Source organism: Penicillium chermesinum, assembly GCF_028974085.1.
Source record: "Penicillium chermesinum strain IBT 19713 chromosome Unknown utg000005l:1.0-4115287.0:1.0-4118363.0, whole genome shotgun sequence".
Lineage (NCBI taxonomy): Eukaryota > Fungi > Ascomycota > Eurotiomycetes > Eurotiales > Aspergillaceae > Penicillium > Penicillium chermesinum.
Window position 1 is genome coordinate 2,105,942 of NW_026695315.1, and position 15,885 is coordinate 2,121,826.

Consider the following 15,885-nt stretch of genomic DNA (forward strand, 5'->3'; position numbering starts at 1 on the left):
AATATTTACTATGTACACTATTCACATTCCCAACTGCCAATCTAAAGCTTCGCAGCCTTCTTCGCCGGCTTCTTCACCCCGGGAAGATTGTCAATGACCTTCCTCCAAACCGGCCCAAGAGTCGCTTTTCTTTAAGAGACAACTTCTCCCAGCCCTCCTGCAACCTCTGCTCATCCGCACCAAACCGCTCCACCTCCTTGGCAATCCACGGCCCCATCACCGCAGCTGTATCCGCCACCTTCTCCAGCGGCAGCGTATGCCCTGCCTTAGGAACAAGGACATGCTCAACACGCTCATACTCCACCCCGCCACTCCCACCCCACTGCGTCCCCGTCCTCTTCGCTGCTCGCGCATGCACCCCCGCCTTACACAGCGGGCTCCCAGCCCCACTGACATACAGCACCGTCGGCCGCAAGAAGGGCACCAGCTTGGACGAAAGAAGGTGCTCGCTCCGACAGACCTGCTGCCCTGGCCGCAGCGGGCCCATCATATCCGGGACCATGACGGGGTCGTGGGCGGCGCAGGCCCATCATCCGGACCCAGATGCGTCTGGCCCGCCGGCACGCCTAGCTCGACGTGCCGGTTCAGGTTCAGCCGTGCGTACATCAGGGTTTCCTGGTGCTTGGTCGTGGCCAGGGTGACGGGGACGTCGGCCGGGTCCGTGGAGTGGGCGATGGCTTTCGGGACTGTCGGGTGGATGGCGGTAGGCAGGTCGCGGTAGCCGTACCGGGCCCAGAGGTCGAAGACGCGTGGGTCCCAGGCTTTCAGCACTTTGCGGTATTGCTCTGTTGCTTCGGCGCGCGAACGGAAGACGTCGCGGCGTTTGGCGGACATGGCGAGCACGGCGGAGCCGTCGCCTGAGAGCAGTTGCTCGATGATGTACGGCTCCAGGAGGATGAGGGAGGTGAACAGGCGTGGGTGGATGAGTGAGGTGAAGATCATTTGGACGGCGCCGAGACTGTGGCCCACGCCGATTAGTGGGCGAGGCATTTGCTCGCGGAAGTGGTTGATCATGTGGAGCAGGTCGCGACTGTGGTCGAAGGATGATGCTGGAGGGGTGTTAGCTAGCCGGCTGGGCTGGCATTGGCGGTGCAGAGGGGGAAGAAGGATGCCAATTGGGAGCTTACGGTCACTGCCTAGGTTGTTCTCGTTGAGGATGCCACTGGCATTTTGGTTGGCGGCGTCTGCGATCCAGATGGATCGTACGCGGGTGCCGGCTTGGTTGAGCCGGGCGAGGAGCTCTTCCCAGAGGGGCTCGTACAGTTCCTGGAGCTGTTAATCAATAAGTTGAACAATGGCAGGATGTTTTTTGTAAACCTTTGGGAATCCGGTGCCATGGGCCGCAATGAGCGTCGCATCTCCTGGCTGAGGTTCTGGGTTATTTTTAGGGGAATACTGCTTGATGCATAGCTTCAGCGGGGCATCTGGGGTAGTTGTCGCATGGTGGTATTCTCGAACGTATTGTCCGTCAATGACATGTTCGGCGATATTGAAGGAGCTCATGGTGAGAAGGGCTGCAGAGATAGATGTGACATTGAGACGAAATACAGAAATAGCAGGGCTGATTCATGGCCCCATGAATGTCGAGCCAACGCTTTGCGGCAAGGACACTAGAGATCGACAGAAGGGCCTTCCATGCTGGTGAAAAATTCGACCTGGGGCCTTCGAGTTGGTCAGATCAGCTTATTACCAAACTCTTTTCCCCATGATGCTTAGTGGGGGGGAAATGAGTTCGTACTGTGCAGTCTGACTTGCACATTTTGGGCCCCAGGGCTCGCCCCAAATTTCTAGGGCTTTGCGTCCCGTAAGATCCATACTCGTCTTTATACCCAGCCTGGTTTTGTATGAAAAATGACACCGATACCAAACCGCGTTTCTCATGAAAATGAGAGCCAGTCCATGTGAAGGACAAAGAGAAGGTTTCCCCTCCAGAAATTCTTTTGTCCCATTCTCGTCGAATTGGAGACTGACGAAATCCTGCGAGACTCCACCGCGTATTTATTGAAAACGATCGTCATTAGCGGGGCCGCCCAGGCGGGCCTGAAGAGAAACAAGCGTGCCCCACTCGAAAGCCCAAAGTAAACAAAGTCATGCAAAGTTCAAGCCACTGGGGCCAGAAATCCACGTACCGTGGTTGGCGTAAATCTGAGCGCTAGAACTAAAATGATATCAAAGTGGCATTCTAACTCTATCGCAAAAATTAGGAATCGAAAAAAGCCATCTCACCGTAATAACATCTATACCAAGTCCGAAACTCCGCGCAGCCGAAATTGCACTAAGGGTCCATCCACGCTGGACGTCATAAACCCCTTAAATTCGTATTCACAATCCTTCCGCTGGCCACCGCAACAGGGCGCTTCTGGCGCCAATCGCATGTCGTATTTGTACAAGGCACGAGCAACGGTCACAGTCAGCTCTACCCAAGCGAGCCTCCATCCCACGCACGACCTCGGTCCGATGCTAAAGGGGCAGAAGCCTTGTTTGGCCATCTTGACACTCTCCTCGTCCACGCCTGTCTTGGCGTCTGGGATCCAGCGCTCGGGGCGAAATTCGTCGGGGCGGGGGAAGTAGCGTGGGTTGCGCTGAATCGCGTAGATCGTGGTGCCGACGGTCGTTCCCTGCGATATGTAGTTGCCGTCCACTACGAGGCCGCCGTCCAGGGCGTCTCGAGGGGGCATGTTGGATACTGATGGAACGAGCCGCATTGTCTCATTGATACAGGCTGCTAGGAATGTGCAGTCGTTGAGCCGGTGGCCCATGCGGATCTCTTCCTCGTTCGCGAAGCTTGCACGTATCTCACGGATCACGCGGGCCAGGGCGTCGGTATGGTGGGCTAGGAAGAAGAACGTGGCGCTCATGGCTACTGAGGTTGTGTCGGAGCCTGCGACGAGCAGGAGCATCGACTCCAGCCATAGATCTTTTGGGGAGAAGAACATGCCGGTTTTCGGGTCTGTCGTGTTCTCCATGATATAGAAGATATCCTTCTGTTCGATCGTATTACCGAGTTCCTGGCGTGCAATGCAGCGGCTTTTCATGAATGTTCCCGCATTCAAGATGTCGCGCAGTTTCGACCACATGAAGATGCGGTTGATTTTGTGGTTGAAGAAGCTGGGCTGGACGATGCTCTGTTGGAAGGTCAGGATTCCCGGCCATCCCCTACCGAACCCTTTCTCCACTTACAATCATGTTCATCTGGGCAATTTTCTGCACCACAGATGGCAAGTAGCGTAGTGTAGGCGAATGCAGCAGATTGAAGTCTTCGCCGAAGCTGAGGCCTGTAATGATATCCATCGCCAACCAGTTACACATCACTCCCACATCTTTCGTCTCTCCCCATTCTCCTGTACAATTCTTGGTGATGGGTGTATCCTCCGGACCAATGAGTGATATGAAATCGCGAATGTTGATCAAATACCGTTCTTCGATCGTGCGCATCCCCTTCTCGGAATATACCTGGGTCAGGATGCGTCGCTTGAAAGCGTGTACGTTTTTATCAATCGCAGTAATTGTATTTGGAGTCCTCCGGCTGTTGCTGAACGAGAGATACCCCTCAGACTTTTGGACATTTGCGCGCGTGCTATAAATTGTGTTCATCGCAGTGTGAGTGTTGAAACAGAGCGCATTGGGTGCGAAGCGCACAACCTCGCCTATGCCATGTTAACATGCGGCCGTTGCCTACCAACATGTGCGAAGCACTCAGCACTCCACCAACCATATTGTTCATGCCATTGGCGATTCTTCAAATGCAAGTCTCCTCGCCATGCGTAGTACGCTGCGTACCACCGCGTAATCGCGCCCAATCGAGGGCCGGGGTATTTCGATAGAGGATGGAAGTATAAACGATAGATAGCCTTGCCAATGCCCTGTTCCTTGCCTCAGTATGCTTCACACGTCTTTTTGCGTCCTGGTTCCACTTACGAGTAACACCACGACTATGGCCAGCAAGGTCGCGAGCCGCAAACTCATATCTCAATCAGCGCAACTGGGAACAACTGTGTTTTTCGAAGCCTCGATGGGGTCCTTGAGGGGAAATAGACGAGGGTTATTGAACGCCCCGAAAATGACGTGGGCTGTGGACCCGGTCCTAGCCAAGGGGAAGAATAACTCCGTGCCGTCAGTCTTAATTCCACTGGCCCCCGATGATCTCTGCCTGGATCTGTAGTCTGGTCGCATGGCTCAGACACTTTGTTCACCATCCGCCTGCCACTCTGCCATTTTTGCCTTTCGGCCCCCGACTCTGGCTCGTGCTGTTTTGGAAGATACGGGGTTAATCCTGGTCAATATACGGCCAAACTAGCGAGAAATAACTGATGCATTCTGAGTGGGACAGGCAGGTAATTTCAGATTTTACCCAAAGCCAACCTGGGGCTTGAGTCTCGCATTATACACGGAAGGTCATCGTTGGACTAAACCGTCGCTTCGATTTTGGCGCATTAGGAACATGTTACCGTATATAATACGTATATTACACCAATCTTAATACTCTAGGTACTAGTCCATCCTTTGTAACACATGTACTCAACCAGCATACCTGGTGATGAATAGTTCCTGTCTCAGAATTGGCTCAGCTCAAGGCTTCAAAGGTGGGGGGGATCATCACAAAGGGTCGCCCTTCGAACCCAGCGAAAACCCAGTAAAAAGTAAGGCCCGGCCCACCAAAGCCACTCACCCAGCGGCATACTGGGTTCCCATGCTCTCAACCTGGTTGACGCTGCGCTTGCAGATTGGGCAACCCATTCACCAGCAACGCCCACGTTGTCCGTACAGACATTACGCGAAATCCCACAGATGCAAGCCTATCGCATGCGCACGGCCCATCTAATGACCTAGGGTAGCCATACCCAGCGTATCTCTTAGTTACTCTACGATAGGTGTTTTCCAGGCAATGAATCCCCTGGGTTAGGACTTGTCCCCACAGAAAATCTATAGAACATTCCCCGATAATCATCCCATTACCGTACTTTGCAGAAATACATGACACACTCATTTCGCTTACCAGGGGCCAGATTCCGCCCCAAAATTTTAGCGCTTTCGGTTAACCTTATGGGGTAGTTTAGGCTCTCTCACCTTCGTACTAGGCGAGGCTGTGCTGGCGAGTAAGCGTATGGAAGTCAGGACTTGGGTTTCCACGCTTGTCGAGTCCGGTACAGCCGTTCGTGCCAGCCTGCTGTTGTCAGTTCGTTTGGACCCTCGTAGGGAAAAACCTGTCGGATTGTCCATTCGACACGCTGGCGAGTTCCACATGTATAGGCGCATGGATCTACAAGTATTTTGGCGGCGAGGTATAGTCTGGGCGAACATTCAGGAAGAAGACGATCAGAGGAGTTGCTACAATAACTGACAATCGTCGGGTGACTTAATGCAGTGCAAACTAACATGTCGATATGCCACCAGGCATCCGTTATATCGCCAAGCACCCTATCGCTTGCCAAACTGCAAGGGCCAATGCCTCAAAATCGCAAATCAGCCACTGCGACGTGGGATTGGGTACTGGGTTGAGGGCCCATGTCAGTATGCCGGGATTGCGGAGAGGTTAAACACGACGAAAGCGAAATAGAAGGGGCACCTTCTATAATACTCAGCACTTGAAGCTGAAGAGCCGAGCTGCATTAGCGGCGAGGTTGTTACTAATGTTCTGGGCTGACGATTTACTCGGCCACTGACGAGGTATCGTAACGCGTATTTTGTTTAGCGTATAAGGTACAGGGGCTGCGGCCACTAATTGCGCCACTAGATCATCCTTACGAACTCGTGAATATCGTTGGCTGGCTTCAGCCCAGGGACCACCGCGAGGGTCCAATCACACGCCAAGGCGGGCGTGTGGATCGACGCTTCCACTATCAGACCGAATTTCGTATCCCACGACGCCAATCTTATCAAAAACTGGAAATCCACGTAGATCATATCCAGTCCGCAGCCTGGTCGGTGGGTCGCCCATGTCCGCTTTGCTCGCTTTGCGGGCCTGACTGTCGGTCCTCTCCCTTCGCCCCATCCAATCAGACGATCGTGTTCGCTTTCTCCACGCCTCACGAAGGAGTAAGGAAGACCTTGGAGACATGCAACTTGGGTTCAGGCCTTGGGGCCAGAACTAGCAGTTTAACGGAGTCAAGAGGTTGGGCTTGAATGCAGTGGGACCCTTCTGCTTTATTTCCGCTTCCCAGAACTCTTTTGTTCCTTCAAGCTCACGCTATTAGAATGCCCTTTGCTATATGAATACCTTCCTATCCCTGCAAAGGCTGAAATTGCTGCCGGTGAAACAAGAGCATCCACCAGGATGTCATTCTGGCATACGATATTCGACCAGGGCTATGTAACGGAGGATATTGTGAACCACAAGTACGATGGTTCGGGAACAGAGGAAGATCCCTGGCAAGTGACATGGATGGAGCACGATGCTCGCGATCCGATGAACTATGGGTTCGCCACGAAATGGCTAATCACTTTGCTGGTCGGCGTCGACACGCTCGCGATCGCATTGACATCATCTGCGTACTCTGGGGGCATCGTCGAAGTCACGAAGGACTTCAATGTCACCCAAGAGATTGGCCTCTTGGGCATTGCACTCTTCGTGCTCGGATTTGCGGTGGGCCCGCTGGTCTGGGCCCCCCTGAGCGAGGTCTACGGTCGCCGATACATCATGATTGCCAGCGCCGCAACGCTCACTGCGTTCACGGCGGCGACAACTGGCGCCCAAAATATTCAAACCTTGATCGTCCTTCGCTTCTTCGCGGGAGCTGCCGGCTCTGCTCCGTTCGCTGTGGCGGGGGGAGTAATTGCAGACTGCTTTCCGACAGTGAGCCGCGGCCTTGCTAGCGGTCTGTTCTGTGCAGCACCCTTCCTGGGTCCGGCTCTCGGGCCTATCATCGGTGGCTTCCTGTCCGAGTCGGCTGGATGGCGTTGGGTAGAAGGTGCCATGGCCATCGTCTCTGCATTCCTCGGGTCTCTCTGTGTGCTCTTCTTGCCGGAAACTTACGCCCCGGTCCTGCTGAGAAAGCGAGCTCAGCGCTTGGCTGAGATGACTGGGGATGTTTACCGAAGTAAACTCGATATTAGTAAAGGAAGGCCTCAGATTGGGGCCGCGTTGAAAGAAGCTCTATCGCGTCCTTGGATCTTACTGTTCCGCGAACCAATTGTGCTTCTATTGTCGATATACCTTGCGATTGTTTACGGAATGTCAGTTAAGTCTCAATTTGAAATGTTGACTCCACTTCCATGGACCGAAACTAATCAAGTGTTCCAGTCTGTATATGCTCTTCGCGGCATTCCCGATTGTATATGCTCAAGAACGGGGCTGGAGCGAGGGAATGTCTGGATTAGCATTTGTAGGCGTCCTGGTTGGCATCATCTTCTCCGCCGCAGCCGTATTCCCCAACTTCTTCTGGTACAGAAGGAAGACCGTCCAAGCAGGAGGCCGCCTTGCACCAGAAATGCGACTCCCGGCCTCCTTTTTTGGAGCAATCATTCTCCCCGCCGGAATCTTCTGGTTCGCATGGACAAACGACCCGTCAAATCACTGGGCGATTTCGATTGCAGCGGGCGTGCCACTGGGCTTCGGCATGGTCATGGTGTTCCTTCCGGTCTTGAACTACCTGATTGATGCGTACACAATTTTCTCCGCGTCAGTGCTGGCCGCCAACGCTTCTTTGCGCTCCATGTTCGGTTTTGCGTTCCCTCTCTTCACCACCCCCATGTTCAAAAGCCTTGGTATCCACTGGGGGGGCCTCAGTTCCGGGCTTCCTGGCGGTGGCATGTATTCCCCTGCCATTTTTGTTCTTCTACTACGGCCCTCCTATCCGGAGGCGCTGCCAGTATGCTGCCAAGTCGGAGGCTGTGATGGAAAAGCTGTATGGCAAGGCAAAGATGCCGAGGAAGATGTCTGTCGAGACTCCGTCAGATCAGATCAGTCTGCATCCTATTTAAATGGTACCTTTCTTAGTTTTACCTGGCTTTCATTTCGATTTATTATTTCATATGAGTAGTCATCTGACACTGAAAGCATTGCCCGGCGCTTGGTCATTAATTCACCCAGATATAACCTTAATCGAACCAGGTCTTTCACTAAAATGAAACTAGTGCGCATTTACGAGACACTAAAAGTAGCAAGCAAACTTCATTTGATTGGTCAAAAGATCTGCAATGACATGAAACCCAGAGTCAAATGAGGGATTAAACGCGTTGGACGGGGAAACCTTGTGAGCAGTTCGGTCGCCGTCGCTCCCCCCATAGCTAGAGTGCTAGCCCCGCAACATATCAACAGTAGCGTTACAGAAGGCAATAACGAACTCAAAGTTAATGCCCGCCCAGACATTGCCACGAGAATTCAAGTCCTCAGTCAATGCTTGAACAAAAAAAGGCAGCTCCCCCTGTATCTGCCTAAAGAGGCGACCCAGGACGAGCTGAGGCTGGATCTCCACGCCAGCCCGCCACGCAGCGGTGTAGTTGTCGCGAAGGTGGAGGACATAGGAAGCCGTGGACTGATACTGGGTGCGGTCGATGTACAGAACATTATCTGACAGGGTCATGATATTCGTCATGGTCTGGAAAGTGTGGCGGGCATTCAAGATGAACTCGTCGGCCAGGTCAATGCGGAAGCCCCGGTTCAGGATGGAAGTGTACAGCGTCCAGGACATGTTAGAGGCGAGCCAGTCACGGACAGCCAACGACCACAGGCGCCAGTTATCGGCCCGGGGTTAGTAGTTTCGGGGCGTGGGATCTTGATGTCGATCAGCGCGTCTAGGCCCCAGCCGTGCAACAGTCCCTTTACTTCAGTATGCCATTCGTCAAAGTCCTCGGCGACGCGCAAGTGGAAGGGGTTACGCGGGAAGTGGACTTTAACCCCCACTTCGGGGAGATGGGTGCTCTGGTCGGCCATGGGAGCGCGGATAGGGCGTGCTCCCCAGTCACGGCTAGGGTCGGGCTGGTAGGTCGCGATCATGGGGTTGTTCATTTTGAGATTGATGGAATGGAGTGCTAAACGATGTGATTAGCTCTCACAGATCTGATCGAATATCGCTTCCTAAAGAGAAAAGATACTGACAGCCTGGAGGCTACAAAAAAGAGGAACGATCGAGCGACGCTCAAAAACGCGATGGCAATAAGGCTGTCGCGTGGGTGGATGGCGGATGGTGGAAATGTCGCGAGATGGGAAAGAGGAAACAGAAAACGAAGTGCAGTGGCAGAACTATGAAATCGACACGCGTTTTAGAGTGGTGAGCTACCCCCCGGTCGTCTGAACTTCGTTCGAGCAAACGGAGTCTACCATTTCACGCGTGCATGCTTTCATCGCTCCTAAGGCTATCATGGCACTTGAATCGTAATCCCTTCACATATCTCTGCCTTTGCATGTCCAGGCCCTCCTCGATACCCTGTTCACTTGAATCTAGGCTGTATTATTGTGAGGTTATAGATGAGGATATTTTGCTCTATATCCATTGCATGGCCCAACTTGGGTGTGAAGACATATTCGCCGGCTGTTGTGGTGATGGTGTCCGAGCGAATCGAACCGGAATCTCCAATTTGAAGGTAGGCATCGATTCGTTCTTGGCCAATTCAGACAGGCCTGTCGTTATCTGGAATTTGAACTTATTTTGCCCTGTAAGAAAAGCACTTTGACACAAAACAGCATACGTCCCGCGTCCCTAGACAGCTTATTGAGACTAGAGGAATGAAAGAAGGTGCAAAGAACGGGTGGACCTGCACTGTTCCATGGAAATACGGCAGATGTCCATCTGGACCAACTTGAATGGACACGGGAGAAAATTCGACAATATTTCCTAGGAAAAGAAGCGGAAGTCAAGGCTGAACATACACGTCAGTTCCGAGCCGGAGATCTGGTCTTCTTGCAGAAAACGCAACTAGATGAAGGCTATAAGAGGAAGCTAGAAACCCGCTAGAGAGGCCCTTTCCGGGTAGAAAGGATGACAGCAGGAAAACGATCCGTAATCCTCAAGGACCTTGCGTCAGAGATAGTGATTGGAAAATGTTATATCGATTTCCTCAAACAGTTCGTCTCGCGGACAGCGCATCCAGAGAGGGAAGTGCAGGAGTTCGCATGATAGAATCAGGAGTAGTGAGAGTTCATAAAGAAAACAATCCGAGACAGGGCCCTAATCTCGAGGCAGAAGAGGACGAGTAGATAGGAAACGCTACCAGATCCTGGCTAGCACTCTATTAGCAAGTAAGGCTAGTGTAGGGCTAGAAAATCCAGAAAGGACTAAACCAGAAACAGGGTCTCTAGAAACAACAGTGAATAACACCCTAATATCTACTTACTCCTTTCACGCTAGTTTAACCATTCCTACATTCATTTATCTCTTGGCCTTCTTTACTCTAGCCTTACATTATCTAATTACTCCTATACTTTCACTCGAGACATCTAGATCGACAGCTAGACACGTCGAAAAGCTAGACGTCCCTTCCGCGTTAGTTCTTATTTACCTCACTCCTTCCTCACCTCTTTCCTCACCTCAAACATCATCTATAATAGAACTTCCTAGCCCCGACCACCTATATTCCAGCGCGACCCCAGCAACATCTGACAAATAGATAAGCCCGGAGACAACGAGATCACAAATTCTAGATAGCCTCACAAATACAGAGCAACAAAAAAAGGAGCAGGAAAATCGCTAGAACACGATCGAGACCATAGAAGCTGAACCGTCCCTTCCAGAAGTCCCCACGATACGACGGAGTCTTGGGTAGATAACCCAAGCAATGCTTGGCACCCTCCCGACAATTTCGGACCTAGCCACATCGGAGAGGATGCTCCCGAGTGATAAGACAAAGTTTCAGGACAATGAGCTGGGTAAATCGACGTCCAGCTAGAAAGTTGTTACAGAGCCTGAAGTGACGAAGTCTGGGGGCCTCCCAGACGACCAACCTTGGGCAAAATTCCGTGAACAGGAAATCAGCCCAGAGACCTCTAAAAGATCATCAAGATACTAGACCCCACGTTTGCTAGTCAGACTGGCGAGAACATCGACGTGTTTCTGAACCAGGTACGCTTCAAGTGGGTTACTTCGTCCTTGTCTAGTGAAGATATGGAAGACGCCCAAATCATAAGCATCATCAGCGGGTGCACAGGCCCTGCGCGATACTTCATTATACAGCAGCCGCCAGCTGTTACAGCTTACCTGAACACTCTTTCTGAGGCGTTGAGAGGTCGGTTCCCGTAGACGCCACCTCTAGACCTCGCCACGACCCGCGGGTCTACCCAAACGGGGTACCCATTACCCATTTCTTGGCGGGTAATGGGTAGGGTTTGCCTACCCGCGTGCGGGTAGTGGGAAGCTGGTTAATACCCATGGGTATTTTCTGGGTACCCGCGGGTAGTCAAACAATACAAACAGGTGGGACCCCGTGACTTGTATATTTTATGCATATTCGAGCTGTAATTTTGAGTATTTCATATACAACTACCAGTCAAGATTCAAGAGATTTCTCAGTATTAAAGAGGTTAAAACAAGGTCAATTTGATTCTATAGCTAATACTCAATAAACTGATCATCATCCCGTCTCCGCTTCCGACTTCTACCTGAAATCCGTTGTTGAGTCTCTGGGAGAGGATTTGTAGCTTCATCGTCAGATAAAGCTTCATGAGAAGGGCCCTGGGTAGTATCTGGCTCTTGTATGACCTCTATATCCTCCTCTTCATTATCACTGATAGGATCAATATCCTGTAGTGACTGAGGACTTTTCTCTTCTCTCTCTGTCTCAATCTCCCCACTTGTAAGATACTCCTTCTTAAGAGTAAGGTTGTCATCTTCAAGCTCAAATTTTGTTGCGAACCTATACATCATGAGCTCCTGGATAGTTTCAGATCTTAGAGAGCCTCGACGGTAATGACAGATGTCCCGAGCAGAGTTAAAGAGACGCTCAACCCCTGCACCTGTAGCAGGAATTGTAAGAATATCCCGTGCAAGGCTTGCGAGAGCAGGAAATTCATGTTGATGGTCTTTCCAGAACGCTCGAATGGTTACTCCAGTGATAGTACCTAATATTTATTAATAAAACACACAATAAACCAAGATAATACTGACCAGATTCAAGATATCTTGAAAGCTCATCCCGCTCAGTTAAGCTTGTTTGCTGAGATTCAGACTCTCTAAGCATCCGTTCAAGATCAAACTCCGAGGTCTGTGTTGTGGATATATGAGACTCTAGTAATGTCTGGTTCTGTAACAGACGTTGCTTATAAGACTCAAAGTAATCCACAAAGCTTTGGCGATATCGATCACGCCACTCATCGCCCCAATCTTTTCCTAGAAAAAACTGGAGCTTATTCTGCGGTGCAAGCATTGTTCCAATAGCAAAGAGGTCTCCAGGAACGCCATCTGTCTTGCTATAATATTGGGAAAGCTTTGTCTTCGCCACATAAAGCGCATTTAGCATCATCTTCTTCCAAGGTACCTTTTTGTATCTAAGCTGGTTGATCGACTTCTCAAGATGATCAAAAAGCTTATTATAGATACCAAAGATCAGATGTATGGTAACATCCTTTGTTTTCGAAAGCGCATTCGTGAATTGGAAGAAAGGTTGAGTGATATAAAGGAGGTAGTCGATCTGACGCCATTGCTCTTGATCAAGCTTCAAATGCGAATGTCCATATTTAGTACAGAACTCGTCAAAGACAGACTGTAATCGCTTGGCACGTCGGAGCATAAGAAAGGTCGAGTTCCAGCGTGTTCGAACATCTTGAATTGGCACAAGAGGTATTGAGGTTGTTTGAAGCTTAGAAAACAGCTCGAGACGTTGAGGGCTAGCATTGATAAAAACAGCTAAGCCTCGTATCTATATATAATTAAATAAGTTGATAGTTTTTATATCTGAAGAGATAAACTTACCTTATTCAGTGTGTCAACAATCTCTCGTTTTTGTTGCCTTGAGCGGATCAATTGATCTTGGGTTTCAGACCACTGCATTTCAGCTATATTGTTCTTTGGATTTGCCTTCATTTGCCCAAGAAGCTGCTTCAGACTAAGTTGAATGACGTGGGCTAGACAGGGAACCTTGATGATCGTAGTATGATCGCTAATCTCAAGAGACTGGATAGAATCCTGGATACTCGACATCATAGTGCTATTATTTGATGCATTATCAGTAGTAATTGCAAGCACTCTGTCTGTGATCTGGTGTTTTTGAAGAAGTTCAAGAAGGACAGCACTTAGATTGACACCCGAGTGTGTTCCATGAAGTGGTTCAAAGCCAAGCAGTATCTCCCGATAGTTCCAATCTTCATCAAGAAAATAACCAGTTACTGCCATAAATGCTTGCTGGAATGGAGATGTCCAGCAATCAAGGGCAATTGATAGCTTACCATCTTTAGGTAGCTTTTGGAGGATAGTATTCTGGTACTCAGTGATCGTGCCTTGAAGTCGACGTCGAACTGTTTTCGCAGATGGGATTTGTGGACGCATTGGGGCACGGGAGGCCATGTAAATCAACTGATGAAAGTCGGGGTGTTCGAGGATTTGGAATGGTAGCCGGGAATCAGTAATGAAACGAAGTAAACTTGCTTCCCAAGCCTCTTGAGTAAAACTGAGACTATCTGAAGCTGGTGTAGCCTATATTAGAAAGATATTAGTAAAAAGATATCATAATATAAGATAAAATTACCTCGTGGAAAAATTGTTTGATATTATGCCCATTTGTGCCACGACACCCAATCCCTTTCAAATGCTTGATCATCGCTGTGGTCCCATTCCCATGTTGTTGTGGATGATCGAGCACCTTCTTGCATCGTTTACACATAACCTTGGGCATTCCGTCGCTCGCTTTTGCTACCTGGTCAAAGTGCTTCCACACATCAGATTGCTGTCGAGCATCCCACCGTATCGGCTTTTTTTGTCCAAAGTCTGTCTGAAGCCACCAATTCACAAAATCGTCTTTTGTCATGTTGGAATAAACAAGGTATGCCGAAGTTCGGTCAGGACAGATACGTTCAAGGGAGGGAGGTATAGGGGCCACACGGGATGGATAAATGAAATCCGAATTGGCGATTGATTGTGATGTTTGTTGGTTAAACGAAGGGTTAGAGGTAAGGTCGTCGGGTTGAATAACCTGAAGGTTATCTGGATTGTCAGTATTATATAAAGATGATGCATACACATCAGAGAACTGGGAGAATTGAGACATTATGGCAAGGGAAACAAGACCAGGCTAGTTACCCCTAATCACATAACGAAGTAAGTACTTACTATAGTAAATTTTGCGACTGATAGACTTAGAGACTTTAGCCCCCTTTTTTTGATAACTTGCGAATAAATGACCCACTATATCTATGATATATATTCTAATTGGTTGAACTCATGGGTTATTCGTGGGTAGATGGGTAGCCCGTGGGTAACCCGCGGGTAACCCACGGGTTACCCACGGGCTACCCATCTCACTTTAACCCCTTTTTTCATATTCAAGTGCCATTGTTTTCAAGATAGATACCACTGTTCAAGGCTGTTGTACACTTAATATATACAATTTTGTTAAAGCAAAGCTCATATTTAAATGGAAATAACGTATATAATTCGATTTGTCGAACAGCTAATCAGTTTCACTGATATAAGAGTATATAAAAGGGGTATGATTGTGTTGTCAGGAAGATACACTTACTCCCTTGTAGTGTAAATATATATTTTCAACAGTTGACAATATATAATCCACAATACTACCTACAACCATCTACCATAAGGTTTAATCTATTAAATATAGATACAAACCACTATTACCAGAGCTACTAATAACGCTTTTCAACTTCAATACTTAATTTACGTAGTCAATGTGGTTGTATCGCTTCATAAACTAGAGGCTAACCAGAACAGCTGTTAAAAACTGTAATTTACTTGGGTGAGTAAGCGATTTTATACAGCTTGGCATGTCCAAAAAGGGGTAATTATGCATTTTTGGGTAATTCGTGGGTAACCCGCAGGGTACCCCCATGGTCTACACTGGGTAGACGGGGATGGGTAATGGGTAGGACTTGCCTACCCGTCCCACGGAACTGGAACCAAAATCCCTACCCGTGGAAGTTCCATGGCGAGGTCTAGCCACCTCGCCCGGAGGATCACATCCCTAGAACAACAGGATCGTAGTCGTATCGAGTATATTTGGGAGGCTACAGACCTAAAGCCTTACATACCTCAAGAGTACCAGGCCTTGTTTGTGAAGAAATAGGTTCATAGAATCTCGGACTTAGCTCTCAGATACGCCGTGAACACTGCGATCGCAGAACAACAGAAAATGATGGATGCGGGGGCAGCAGCCAAAACCATAACGACCGGCACCCTATGCCACCCGGCGCTGATAACAATCGATATGGTCATCGAAATGGTGAGCGTCACAGTGGGAGGCCTGCCCCCGTCGATGATTTCTAGCTGGATGTGGTCTTTCAATCTACCCATGAAGGAAAAGATATCAATGTCAACTATAGGATTCAAATACCTTTCTATCTTCTGCAGTTCTCATATCTGTGTTGAAGAATTGTCTGTAGAAAAATAGACGTTCCATCTCTATTCTCGACATTCATACGTAGACCAATACCTTCGTGATCCCCGCATCATGCGGCATGTAGTTTTTACGTACAATCGGTTAAGCCTGATAAACGATAGCTCTACTCGTTTCATCTTTGAGCTCATGAGAAGATACATCAATTCTGCATATTGGGATGGCATGTTCAACTGATAAGAAAATAGGTATATTTGGTGAAAGATACTTAGCTAGTGATAGGGGCGCCGTTCTCACTCCCGTTCCTGCAGCTATGCAAGCCTGAAACGCCCGCGGCTGAAAGGCTCCATATGACATCTGTAATTTCGCTTCGAGCCCACCGGTAATCCAAATGAAGCAGCTAGCTCAAGGGCCCAGTACTTTTAGTTGTACAGGCATCTATGGAACTCT

The 15,885-nt window shown here is 49.4% G+C and overlaps 4 protein-coding genes across 4 annotated transcripts; 1 reads left to right on the forward strand and 3 right to left on the reverse strand.

Annotated features, from left to right (window-relative positions):
* Positions 1 to 73: 73 nt before the first annotated feature.
* Positions 74 to 1,503, reverse strand: N7468_006956 (uncharacterized protein; the record flags this gene model as incomplete). Its single annotated transcript, XM_058476252.1, has 3 exons — positions 74 to 468; positions 540 to 1,266; positions 1,318 to 1,503. The coding sequence occupies 3 exons, from the start codon at positions 1,501 to 1,503 to the stop codon at positions 74 to 76; spliced, it is 1,308 nt and encodes a 435-aa protein (XP_058329142.1).
* A 734-nt stretch (positions 1,504 to 2,237) lies between these two features.
* N7468_006957 (cytochrome P450) lies at positions 2,238 to 3,966 on the reverse strand (the record flags this gene model as incomplete). The annotated part of the gene is made up of 4 exons (XM_058476253.1): positions 2,238 to 3,125; positions 3,181 to 3,647; positions 3,713 to 3,863; positions 3,919 to 3,966. The coding sequence occupies 4 exons, from the start codon at positions 3,964 to 3,966 to the stop codon at positions 2,238 to 2,240; spliced, it is 1,554 nt and encodes a 517-aa protein (XP_058329143.1).
* Positions 3,967 to 6,274: 2,308 nt separating this feature from the next.
* N7468_006958 (MFS transporter) lies at positions 6,275 to 7,979 on the forward strand (the record flags this gene model as incomplete). The annotated part of the gene is made up of 2 exons (XM_058476254.1): positions 6,275 to 7,173; positions 7,241 to 7,979. The coding sequence occupies 2 exons, from the start codon at positions 6,275 to 6,277 to the stop codon at positions 7,977 to 7,979; spliced, it is 1,638 nt and encodes a 545-aa protein (XP_058329144.1).
* A 255-nt stretch (positions 7,980 to 8,234) lies between these two features.
* On the reverse strand, positions 8,235 to 8,947 carry N7468_006959 (uncharacterized protein; the record flags this gene model as incomplete). Its single annotated transcript, XM_058476255.1, has 2 exons — positions 8,235 to 8,509; positions 8,617 to 8,947. The coding sequence occupies 2 exons, from the start codon at positions 8,945 to 8,947 to the stop codon at positions 8,235 to 8,237; spliced, it is 606 nt and encodes a 201-aa protein (XP_058329145.1).
* Between the last annotated feature and the right edge of the window lie 6,938 nt (positions 8,948 to 15,885).